This window comes from Rhinopithecus bieti, unplaced genomic scaffold (assembly GCF_001698545.2).
Source record: "Rhinopithecus bieti isolate Rb0 unplaced genomic scaffold, ASM169854v2 scaffold_64281, whole genome shotgun sequence".
Taxonomy (NCBI): domain Eukaryota; kingdom Metazoa; phylum Chordata; class Mammalia; order Primates; family Cercopithecidae; genus Rhinopithecus; species Rhinopithecus bieti.
The window spans coordinates 96,001-109,033 of record NW_016824829.1 but is presented as its reverse complement, the minus strand read 5'-3'; the positions used below and the strand labels follow the sequence as shown (position 1 = coordinate 109,033).

Sequence of the window (13,033 nt, the reverse complement as noted above, 5' to 3'; positions counted from 1 at the left end):
ACTCTGTCTAAAAAAAAATATATATATATATAGTAATATGAATTTGATATTTACCAAAGAAAACTGTCAGGGATTTTGATGTTTGTTTTAAATCAAGGCATAGTGACAGGTAAAGGTAGCAAGAGATAGAATGAAAGGTTAGATTTATGTAAACATACCTAAAATGAAGCACAGACTTAATACAATAAATGCTTACTATTCTTAGTTGTAGATGCAGCTCAAATTGGAGATCACATTCTAGAAAGATAACTGCCTGTGGTGTATTCTCATATGTTATCATTTTTTGTATTTTTCTGTTGAAGAGTTACTGTGTCATATCGTAAAGGCAGTATGTATGGAAAGAGTGAAGACAAACATCTCTAACAACACAGTTACAGACACAATGAAAGCTCACTGAGCAGAAATATAGGCAAGATTCTGCAGAATGTTGCAATGCCCCTAGCTATCTTACAGAAAGGTGAGCTTCTGGGGGAACAGCTGGATGCATCCTAAGTGGTACTCCAGCAGTGGGACTCTACCCCTAAATCACTTTACATATTTATTTATAGACAAATTGGAAGTGAGGAAGATAATACCTGACCACTAGGTATTAAGGGAAGCAAGCTTGTTAGTGAGGGACACCAGCTTGCTGGAAAGGCGGAAGCCAGAAGCTTAGTCATCAATGCTTAGGGTCTTAAATGCTTAGGGTTATCAGTGCTAAAACTTGAAATCAGCTGGAAACCAAGAAGCCCTGTGGTTGAGCCAGCTCAGTTCCCATTGAACTAGCTCTTCCTAGGCTAAAGTAAAGATGGGGGCAGAGTACAGTCAGGGCTTTCCAGCAGTTGAAAGGTTTGCCCCTCCTCACATGTGATGTCACTCTGTTTAAACTGAAGAAGCTCTCAGGGCTGCCACAAACAGCCACTCAGGATAAGCACCATCAGTGGTGGCCCTGAAGTCACACACGCTGGTGCAAACCTCTAAGGGTAACTGCACAGAGTAGGTAAATCCTCTAGTGTATTTGACAGAACATATCACCAGCACATTTTTCTTCTAAAAAGAGTGTTTAGAGAAACCAAAAAATCATGTTTCTTAAATAAATTGTAATATTTAGTCCCAAAGTATAAGTATGTTATTTTCATAAATATTTACTTCTGCAAGAGAAGTTCACTTAAAGAAAAAAGAATAAAAGGACATAATAATAGAGACATTAAATATCTGCCTCCATTGTTATTGTCTCTACCTTTTCTGAAATCTATTTTGTAGTCAAATATTGGCATTTATTTTCATTGTTTCATTTTCAATATACCCAGGAAAATGGCTATATTTAATCAATTCTAATACCAACTATGGATTCTTTGTGGTAGAGTATACCTTATTGAGCTTAGTCAATGTACCAAGTTTTTGTTTGAATGTCAATTCTGTTCCCTTGTGAAAGGTGCTGCATTTAATTTGGTACGAGGTCCTTGTTCAAGAACTTGTATTTTTGCAACCATTTCAGGTATTCTAAGGAGCAGTGCTTTATGCACACTTTAGAGATTTAATGACAATTTCATGAACTATTAAAATGTATCTTAAATTTGCCTACCTAAAACAACGGCTTGGGGAAAAAGTCTATAATCTCCAGAACTTTTTTTTTTTTTTTTTGAGACGGAGTCTCGCTCTGTGGCCCAGGCTGGAGTGCAGTGGCCGGATCTCAGCTCACTGCAAGCTCCACCTCCCAGGTTTACGATCATTCTCCTGACTCAGCCTCCCGAGTAGCTGGGACTACAGGCGCCCGCCACCTCGCCCGGCTAGTTTTTTGTATTTTTTAGTAGAGACGGGGTTTCACCGTGTTAGCCAGGATGGTCTTGATCTTCTGACCTCGTGATCCGCCCGTCTCGGCCTCCCAAAGTGCTGGGATTACAGGCTTGAGCCACCACGCCCAGCCTATAATCTCCAGAACTTTAAAAGATTTTCTTTCTTCTTAAAAAAAAATAAATTCTAACTGGTGGCCAAAAAGAACAGTGCTAAATCCAGGTCCCAACTTTCCTGCTCTAATGAGAGAGAATACATTACAGAGGAGTGGTCATAAAATCTGAATGAGAAAACCAGGGCTCAAACTCTGCCAATGACTGGGCATATTTGATGCAGAATAAGGCGAGCTCCCTGGGCTCAGCGTCCTCACTGGCAAAACATGGCTGGAGTAGATAAACTTTCATGCCTCTTTAAATCTGCACTGTTTATGATTCTAATGGCTATTTCAGTTGAGCATGACTGTGTTGAGCATTTAATGGAAGAACAGAAGGTACTTACAGATATGTAGTATTTTGGCTATGTAATTTAAGTGTTCTTTTTTTTTTTTTTTTCTATTATCCTCAACAAATACTAGCAATACTACTATGCCAAGCACAAAAAGATACAGTTTCTGGCACATAATAGACAATCATAAGTGTTTACTGTGGCTGGACATAGTGGCTCATGCCTGTAATCCCAACACTTTAAGAGGCTGAGGCAGGAGGACTGCTTGAGGCCAGGAGTTCAAGACCAGCCTGAGCAACAGAGCGAGCCCATCTCTATCAAAAGTTAAAAAAAATTAGCCAGGCATGGTGCTACGTGCCTGTAGTCCTAGCTAATCAGGAGGCTGAGGCAGGAGGATCGCTTGTGCCCAGGAGTTCAAGGCTACAGTGAGCTATGATCACACCACTGCACTCCAGCCTGAGTGACAGAGCATGGCCTTGTCTCTAAAAACAAACAAAAATTTGTAAACACTCAAGTGTTTATTGAGTAAAATGAATGAATAAAAAGAGAAATATTTGATAAATGAATATATACTGTTTATGGACACAATATAGAATATCATTATATTAAAATATTATATTAGAAACAATATTTATCTCCAAGGATAAAGATAAAACCACCAGAAGCTAAAAAATAGTTTATGTTTTTAACATTTGTATTATATGCCTCACGTGGGCTTTTTTAAGCCTTTCAAACTATGAAACAATTTGATTCAGACTAATGGTTGAACATTAAAAGCTTAAATGTTGAGATATGATATATTTAAGTGGGTATCATACAATGTTCAGCAGTTACCATGCCTTATAATGGTATTTCTTTACTTACCAGGAAGGTTGTGCCATTTGTTCACGGCAAATAACCTGTTAGCAGTAACTGTGATCACAACAGGAGTTGCCAAACCAGGCTGGGTGTTGGCTGCCACGTGAGTAACAGGGGAGTTGGAGGGAAACTTGAGGACCATGATAACATCCTGCTGGGCTTTGTCTGTGAACATCAATGGACTCTGCAGGAGGAGATACTGTTGAGTGGGCATGACAAGACCCAAATATACAAGAAGGAAAAGACAAAGAAAGACAAGAAAGAGAGGGGGTGCAGGAAAGAAGAGGAAGACCACATTAACACAAGTTGTAAGTGGAAGCACAGTGAGCAGAAAGGCTTGTAGAAATAGCAGCCACGATCTGACTGTTATTCATGTATGTCATTAGTTGGAATTTTGGGGGATTGAAGCAGAATACATTAACAGAAACACTTTAAAATTTATAAATTTTATGAGCTCCCTTTCCCTCCCCACTACCATGAAAAACTAAAAGAATGATTGGATTTAGATTCTACATAGGCAAAGTGCTGGGGATTGCATTAAAACATTCTGGTTGCTATCATGTGTCACATAATGATCTTTTAGCATTAAAAAAACAGTAAGAATGGACAATAGGCATAAAGGCAAGCCAAGGTAATTTCCAAAGATTATCAAAAGTTGTGTTGAGTTAGCAGGAAGATTTTGACAACTATAAAGAGATAATGAAAACAAATACATTTATAAACAATAGTTAGACTACATGCATATATTATTACAGTAGAGAAATAACTTATGAAAATAATATACACACTTAATTATAAAGGTGTTTGAAAGCAATACATAATTAAATGTACTTACAAAAACAATATATTTATATAGTGTACCAAATCACAAACACTGCCTATTGTAATGCAAATGCTACTGCTTTCTGCTGTAGCTAGGAATAAAGAGAAATACCCAGGTGTTCCTCTTCCCTGTTGGTTAAAAAACAAACAAAACTAAAGCTCAAGACTTTTTTGATTTCTCCTTTGAAAAACAGAGAGTAATTGAAAATGTTAAATGAAACACTGTCTGTTCTAATAACCAGCAACCAAATAAATCTTGAAGACTACTAAGGATTTGGAACATTCTTACAACCTGTATGTCATAATCCAAGACATATATAACACTGCTCTGATTTATTGGCTTTATTTATACTTTGTGGTGGTGTGCTATCATACAGTAATTGCACTGTACATTTTCAGCAATTCTCTCCTACCATGTCTGTTTTCTAATAGCTGATTAGTATCATTCAGAATTGAAACACTTTGATGAAATGCTTCTGGCTGCTTTCCTTCTGCCATATTTCAAAACACCAGGTATATGTAAATGTGGAGGCACATATATTTAACACATATTTATTCAGAACTGGTAATAAAAAATTAAATACATTTGCATTTTTATTATCAGTCCTTTTAAAAAAGTTATTAAGAGTACTTAGAAAAACATATTGCACTAAGAATTCCTATTTGCACTCTTTGCATAAAGGTGTAAATAAAGGCAACTAATAAGCTACCCGGACACCCTTCTGAGCAAGTGGCTAAAAGCCAATCAATATTATGAGTTAATCCTCCCTGGATGCTCATTCAATTAAAGGTGTCAGTAATGCCTCATCTGATGTGGCCTCAATTAAATCCAACTATCTGATGGTGTGAAAACACAAGGGGATACAGCAACAGCAGCAAAACCAGACAAATAGGCAGCCTTCGTGTGCCTGCTAATTACTACACCTGGTGTATATTATGGCTCATGCACTTAACGCAGCACGAGATGGCTTTAATTTCTGCTCTATTCGTGTGTGTGTGTGTGCTGGTGGATGTGTGTGTGCTGTGTGTGTGTGTGTGTGGCGTGTGGTGGGGTGCTTGATGGGATGGTTGACGGGGAGCCCATCTGAATGTTACCAAAACAATAAACATGTGGCCTTTGATTTTAAAACCGTAGTATCACTAGTTTCTGTCACACAAAGAACCATTTATATGGTTTTTAAGGAATTCTGTAAAATTAGGTAAAAATGAGAAACAAGGAGCAACATGAAGGAAAATATCCCATAAGCTAATTTTAAAGAAGTCCTGGGAAAAGAAAATGAACATCATTTCCAAGTACCAAGTCTTACTTTTCAATTATGTAGTTTTTAAATAATTTATAAACTCAGAGAAAATCAGAGTACAACATAATCATAAAGGCTCACTGAAAGGAAGTACATACATATTTCTGAGCTTAACAGCTCATACTGTAAATATTATTAGGCTGAAATTGAATAATTCCAATGTTTATGCCCTTAAAAAACACGAAAAAAACCTCATGTGGAGGAAGAATGTCTTGTTTACATAGTGACTCTGGTGGGCCAACTCTTAAGCTGCACGGCAAGGACAAGCCACTTTCCACAGCAAGCTGCAGACACCATGTCCAAAACTGTCCACTGCCTTCAACAACTATCTGTCCCTCTAGTCTGCTCCTGCACTCCCCATCCTGACTACAGCTCCTGATGCAGGCAAGTAGCAGGAAACTCTCTTGGGCGTTTCATCATAACCTTGGCTGAAAAGTATGAATGAGAAGCACCAGAAATAAGAAAAGCACACCCCACCCTACTGGGCTACTCTGCAGTGATGGCAGCAGCTGCAGATGAGCAGAGTAACTGGTAAAATAGGGATAAGAGAAACAAAACTTCTTTTAACACTGGGTACCTCTGTGAGCCAAGGCTGGGGTACAAGTAGGAAATTGCTAGCCAGATGTCATCACTTTTTCCAGATTAAGTATATGTTTATCGACAACTCTGTTTTCTTTTTAAAATGCCTTTTTTCCCCATGCACAATATGCACCAAGCAAAAAACACAATTTGTGCAAGTCTGAAGAGGAGTTCGGGTATTCAGTTCAGAGGATAAAGGTAATAGAAAAGACAGCTTTCCATCCTTACATAAGCATGAGCCTTCCCAGACTTCTCACCCTCGGGATAGCAAAGCTGCTCTGCCTGTTTGAGCCAATAAGCCTCTGCATGGAGGACGGCTGGGCAGTGACCCCAGCAGAAAGTCAATGGAGCAGGGGAGGTGCTTCCATTTGCCAGCACCAACGCAGCCTCAGTCTCAATGGCAAGCTATTACTAAAGCTAATTCCAAACACAAACATAAATTATTCTTACTATTTTTATGGCACTATCTTCCATTGTTCTTGCTAAATGTTCACTCTCTGTGTAGTCTTCTGCCCACTAAAATCACTTTTTATGTTCATCTAAATCTGATTTTACTGATTTAAAAACATGTAGGGGAAAGAGTGATGCAAGCAATTTTTAAAATGTGTATAGCTTATGATGGCCAATTCATATTGCTAGATAAAGAAGGACAAAAAAAGTCTTGGAAGAAGAAGGAAAACGACAAAGAGCACTGAGGGAAAAAGACACAGAAGAAGGTGATGGGGAAAGAGAAAGGAAAAAACAAGAAAAAAGAGCCAGAGGTAGCAGGGCCTCCTCTCTATTTCTTACTTTCTTCACTGCCACTCTTTCCTTCCCAGTATTTATCCAAATGATGCTATCTCTATGCCACAACATGGAATTTGACTTTATAAAATTGTTCATTATATTTACAGGAACAGACTTTGTAGTCTCTATTCTTAATTCAAAACAGCAAAGAGCAACTTCTTTTATGACGGACAATTGAAAACAATATCAATAGTCTATTCCTTAAAAATTATGTTAATAATGTACTTCAATTTGTTACTGTGCCTTTTTTTCTTTTTTTCTCATTGAAGAATTTTCCCCCTAAAATTTCGGGAACTATAAAGGTAAAATGGCCACATTATTTTGTAGCTCAAGTCTATTCCCTACCCATGATTCTGGGCTGACTTTTGACTTGCTTTGACCAATAAAATGTGGCATAAATGATGTGTAAGTTCAAAAGCAAGCCTCAAAAAGTCTGGCCGCTTCTGTCTCCATTCTCATGGGACTGCTCCTACCATGGGAGTGGCCTGGTCTAGCTTCCTTAAGGATGAAAGGCCACATGGAAAGAGAAGCTGGCTACATCAGCCCACCCCCCAGAAGCTGAGGTGAAAAGAGCGGAAACGATTTTCATCTAACCCTCAGAATCATGAGAAATAAAATACATTATTGTTCTAAGCCACTAAGTTTTTGGTGGTTTGTTATACCAAACCATCATTTTCCCCCCAATGTGGTCCCTGACCTTCAGTAACAGTATCTTATGTATTAGAATTTGTTTTAAAATTCTCAAACTGAAAAATATATTGGAATGTAAAGAATAAACACAACAGCAAAACTAATCTAGACACTCAGAGGATCAAACCAGAAAAGCCATCAACCCTATGTCTGGAGTCCTTTATCCTACAGGGAGGATTCATGACAATTATGGACCTTTCAATTTTATAACACAAGACACCAACTGATGAAATACACTGGAGCAACATTTACCTTCTCAAACACTCCAGGAGACAATGCAGTAACGTCTGCTGCTTGTTAGCAGGTTAACAAGCTGTTTGTATAAAAAAACAAACCCACATGTGGTGGAGAAACTCAAGCACCATGAAAGACTGTTATGAATATCAAGCATGATCTGAAGGAGAGGCAAGAAATGAGGAGAGTAAAAATAGCACTTACCACTTGCATGGCAGACCCTCTGGGAGGATGCGGCTCTATGAGTAGTTGAGAAGGAGTCTGTCCAAAACTTCGGATTTGAGCTTCAATAGCCTGAAAAGGGCAGGGGCAAGTCTGAGGGTTAAGAGGTGCTAATTACAGGCAATAGAACCCCAACTGTCACCTGAAGATATCATTCCATACTCTGGCTTGTTTCATGTTGAAAATCAACCTGTGTTTTCACAGTGGGGCTAACCACCTGGCAGGGGCATTGAGGGTGAGGTCATCGTTTAGAACCGTGGAAGCTGTTCCTATAAAACTCTGCAAAACTTTCTCATCTTGTTCAGTGATATGAAACAGAAACCAGCTATTACAATCAGAAATTGTCCTTTTTGGCTTCATCTCTGTTTTCTTGCATTTGGTTTTCCTGCTTGCATCATCCCCAATGATGAAAAGCTAATCTTTTACAGGTATAGAAAAAAATGACTGCTTCTTTGATTCTAGGTCCCATTTCATCCTGGGGAGTAAAAAGGAGGAAAAAAGAAACATAGCACCTGTGAAACTGGCTTGATGCTATATTAATTTTGCCATAGGAAGAGCATTATTGTTGATTGTCTCTTTGAAGTTAGATAACTAAATAACAAAGTAAAAGCCATATGTTGCATCTAAGCATGAGACGGTTAACCCAGGGAGTAACTAAACATGAGGAACATGTGTATGTGTGCTCTTTTGGAAAGATGTGTGCTTTTGCAAGGCACTCTCCTGCTATGGCTCTTGGTGCACATATAGCACACAGATGCCCATTTCCATCACCAACTACCCATCATGGGAAACTGCTAAATGCCAGGTGCTATCACATTTATAAGCATTTTGTTTACTTGTTTACATCTATCTGTTTCTTCCCAGTAAAATACAAAAGCCATGAAAGCAGGAGTTTATGTATCTTCTTCACTGTTAGATACCTAAATTGGCTGAATGAATAAATGCTACATGATGGGTGAGGGGAGAGAAGGAAGTAAGGATAGATAAAGGCTACTTCGACACTCCCACAGCAGTCAGTATTCTTAACTCCCAGGCTAAAAGGATGAAGAAAACCCTCAAATTAGTAAGAATAAGAATTGGAGCCAAAAGGAAGTGAGGTAGGGACTGGGATCATTTTCAGAACATCATCTCAAATTTTTTTGATAGAGTGAAATTAATTTATGATTAAACATCAAGAACAAGCTTGAGAAAAAGATCATAAAATGGCAACCTGAAGGCTAAAGGTAGTCATAAAGAAGGAGGTAGCAACACTGCTATTTAATGATATATGAACTTATGGACTTAAGTTTATGCATGACAACTTTAAGTCTTTTTGAAGAACAGCTGGTAAGGATGGGCATGGTGGCTCACACTTGTAATCCCAAACCAAGACAGGAGGATCGCTGGAGGCCAGGAGTTCAAGAACAGCCTACACAGTAAGACCCTGTCTCTACAAAAAGTAAATTGGCTGGGTGTGCTGGTGTGTGCCTCAAGTCCCAGATACTTAGGAGGCTGAAGTAGGAGAATAGCTTGAAGCCAGGAGTTCGAGGCTGCAGTGAGCTATCATTGCACCACTGCACTCCAGCCTGGGCAAGAGTGCAGCCTGAACAAGAATGCACTGTACAAGAAAGACTGGCCTCCTTAACAGTTGCCTTCTGTGGTTCCTGCCCGGCAGCCCACATGCCTCCCTGATTAAAAGGGGAGGGGAGGTGGCAAAGAACTTATTGCTTCAGTACTTAGCCTATCATGTCAGATGGCTCAGAGTGCTAATCCTGACTCTGACACTTATCTGCTGTTTGTTTGACTTTGGGCAATTAGCTTATCTCCATTTCCCATCTATAAAGAAATAGTAACAATAGCTAGTTCATATAATTGTTTGGAAAATGAAATAAGATAATGCATATAAAGTGCTTAGCACAGTACCCAGCACATACAAAGCACTAAATAAAATGCTGTACCGTATTATTATTTCATGTGGGAGTTGGTGTGATCCCTACTTAACACAGCTAAAATAAAGAAGGAAGAAATGCTTCCGGAGTTGATGTAGGAAGAGAATGAGAAATACATTATTTAAGAAAACTGAAATCTGGCTCTGGATTTCAAAATATAACACAGGGCTAAGAGCCTAGAGACAGAGAGATTTCTTTGAAGGTTCTGAGAGCAGTCCAAAACATGAGGAATTATAAACCTGGATCCTTATGGAAGCTATGGTAATAGTAAGAAAGAGATGAATATGTGAACCAGCTAAGGAAAAATCAACAGGTCTTAGGGACTGATGACTTTGAGCCATAAAGAAAATACAAAGCTAATCCCTTTTCTTAAAAAAAAACAAAAACAAACAAAAACCACTTGCATATTTCAGAGAATACTAAAGCAATGAGCAGAAATAGGAGTACAGGAGTTTCTGCTAGGGAAAACAAGTTTGGCAGGAGAACGACAGTAGATTTTATGTCAGACACATGGAATCCAAAGTGATAGTGATAACCATTTATCTAGGTCAATATGTCCAATGTGTAAAAGAAAGCCTAAGAATGGCTCTGAGGTGAGAGAAGAGAGGTATTGATTTTGGTGTCATTCATACAAAAGAGAAATTTAAGTTAATGTTTATCTTTCTCTCTTGTTGTATATGTATGTATGTTTTTAAGCAGCAGAAATGACCTCCTTTTTGAAATGAAATATTACATGAAACCTCAATACATGGAGATAGGGTTATTCAACTTCACAGGGGTGAAACCATCCCTAACAAGCCTCCTCAGCAGCCTCTGAGATAACTCTGAGAACTCCTTAGGGCTCCGGAGCACAGTCTGAAACTATACTCATTAAGCCCTAGGAGTAAAATACATGAGACCCAGACACAAAAGCACCTAGAGCTGAACCTCAAGAAGTATTTATATTTAGGGTATAAATGAGGAAGTAATGAAGAAGACAGAGAGAGGGCGGTCAGAGGGTGGGTGGGAGGAAAAGCAGCATAGAGTGACATGGAAGCCATAGGATGAGGGTTGTGAAGAGAGAATGGGCAGTAATGCCAACTACGATAGAGAAGCTATGAATGACATTATAGCATATACATCTTTATTATAGATACAAATTGTATATAACTGACCTTAATATTACATACAGTGTTTTCCACTTAGCAATGTTTTGAGATGAAAGGTTATGGATGATGAGACAACTTTCAAAAATATCAATCTCCTCTTCTTAACTAACACTTTAGTCTTAAAATTTGTATACAACTGGCACATTACTGAAAACTCTGAGGAAAAGGCTTTTTCAAGTCACATAATATAGTGGTCTGATTATTCTATCTCAATGACAGAATAAAAGCTATATTCTCTCACACAGGTTAAATAATAATAAAGTTTCTTTCCAAGTCTTGAAGGCATCTGAAAAGGCTGTGGAATTCTCAGACACAAATGCTTTACTTCTTGACTAACCTTTGAGTTCTCGATATTAAAAATGCAACAGAAAGGACTTTTTCAAGTGTGAAAATTATAGAATAAGGTTGTAAGGTAATGACTATGATCTTAAAACTTTATAGTCACACTTTATATCATCAATTGACAATTCCAGATTCTCCTCCATGTTTTAAAATTCATTTGCCATTTTCATTCATCTTAATCTCTGAAGCAATTTACAGAGATTCTCCCTTCTGTGGCTTCAATGGCTTCATGCTTAGACTGGCTCTGTAGTCTACTCCTTTAATCTCTGTCTTTTGCTGACTTCTTTGTCATACATAAATGAATTTATTACTGTAAGTTCTCTTTTAGCACTATGATTCACTCAACTTAAGCTTGCTTTCTTGGAATTTTTTTTTCTACTGGGCTTCAATCTCTACCTCTATCTGAAAGGTTTCCAATCCTATGACCAGACGATTGCCCACTCCCATGAAGTTTGCCCTGGCCATCTTGTGTGTAAGCACGTGTACGTCTTAGCACATCTAAAATCTTAAAATTTTTTATTTTAGCATTCCTCAGTCAAGAATTAGATTCTTCTGATTTTTTTAAGCTCAGAATCTTGTCAATATTTTAAAAATTTTACCTGTTTCACATATAAGTCACTAAGCCCAATCACTTCAAAGTTTATCACATTCATCACTCCTTTCTGAATCCGGATCCCTTATAATTTCAAGTATCGATTATTATAATAGTCTCTTTGCTGGTTTCCCCCCTCTATTCAGTTTCTGCCTTCAGCATATCCTGCAGAACTGAGTTTTCCTAAATTTGCCTTTATGCAATATTTCTTTGATCAAATGTCTTCAAGTGATTCCAAGTACTTAAAAGATAACGCCAGGCATTGCAGGTTTTCCTGCCTCTCTAACTTTTATTCTCTCATCCTATCTATTACCTTATACCAATGTTCCTTTTCAGTCAAGCTGGTTTTCTTCTACAAATATAAGCCATCTCTGCATTACAATTTCTACCATGCCACTGCCCGTCGTAGAATGGTCACCCTTATCTTCAGTTTTCTAAGTTCTACCCCTCTCTAGAAAACCCTGCTTGAGTTCTACCAACTTTCCCTAATCTTATTAAATAATACTACACCTGTTCATACTGCTCATTACAGTATATACTTGATTCAGAATTCCCTATAATGTTATTTATGTCTGTCATTACAACTATACTATAAGGCAGTGGTCCCCAAACTTTTTGGCACCAGGGACTGGTTTCATGGAAGACAATTTTTTTCATGGACCTGGTTGGGAAGCGGGGTGGATACGGTTTGGGGATGAAATTGTTTTACCTGAGATGACCAGGCATTCGATTCTCAGGGAGCATGCAACCCAGATCCCTCACATGTGCAGTTCACAATAGGGTTTGCGTTCCTATGACTATCTAATGCTGTGGCTGATGTGACAGGAGGCAGACCTCAGGCAATAATGCTTGCCCACCACTCACCTCCTGCTATGCAGCCTGGTTCCTAACAGGCTGTGGCTCAGCGGTTGGGGACCCCTGCTATACGGGTCTGAATACCCTATCTGTGCAACAGGTAGAACAGTACCTTGCCCACAGTATTTACACACAAAAAAATTTACTGAGTGCCTGTTATACAGCAAGCCAGCCAGGAACCATTACGACTCATCTGTGGTTGGACTGGGGACAAAACCAAGCTTGAGTGATGAGCATACTTCTTGATGAGGGCTGACTGAGGTTGCAGGGGAGGATAAAGAGTGTTAAGTAAACGCTGGTATTTGCTATTACAAAGAAACCAAATGAGTCTCTCAGGGAAGCTCTGAAAGATGTCACTAAAGGCACTTCTTCAGCTCCAGCATACTGGAGGATATGACAACACTCCATTGTCTCACTATAGTAGTAATTCTTTTTTTTTTTTTTTTTTTTTTTTTTTTT

General features: G+C 38.5%; 1 protein-coding gene across 2 annotated transcripts in view; it reads right to left on the bottom strand.

The window, feature by feature from the left end:
• Nucleotides 1-13,033, bottom strand: part of LOC108522453 (lipopolysaccharide-responsive and beige-like anchor protein) — a 157,880-nt gene that overhangs the window by 54,971 nt on the left and 89,876 nt on the right. The window contains exons 3-4 of one of the 2 annotated variants that reach the window (XM_017862664.1): nucleotides 7,692-7,781; nucleotides 3,082-3,259 (exon numbers count right to left, since the gene is read on the bottom strand). In XM_017862664.1, coding sequence (XP_017718153.1) covers nucleotides 3,082-3,259; nucleotides 7,692-7,781 — 268 coding nt within the window. Of the gene's footprint in view, nucleotides 1-3,081; nucleotides 3,275-7,691; nucleotides 7,782-13,033 lie in introns of both variants that reach the window. The other variant, XM_017862663.1, reaches the window with a different exon arrangement.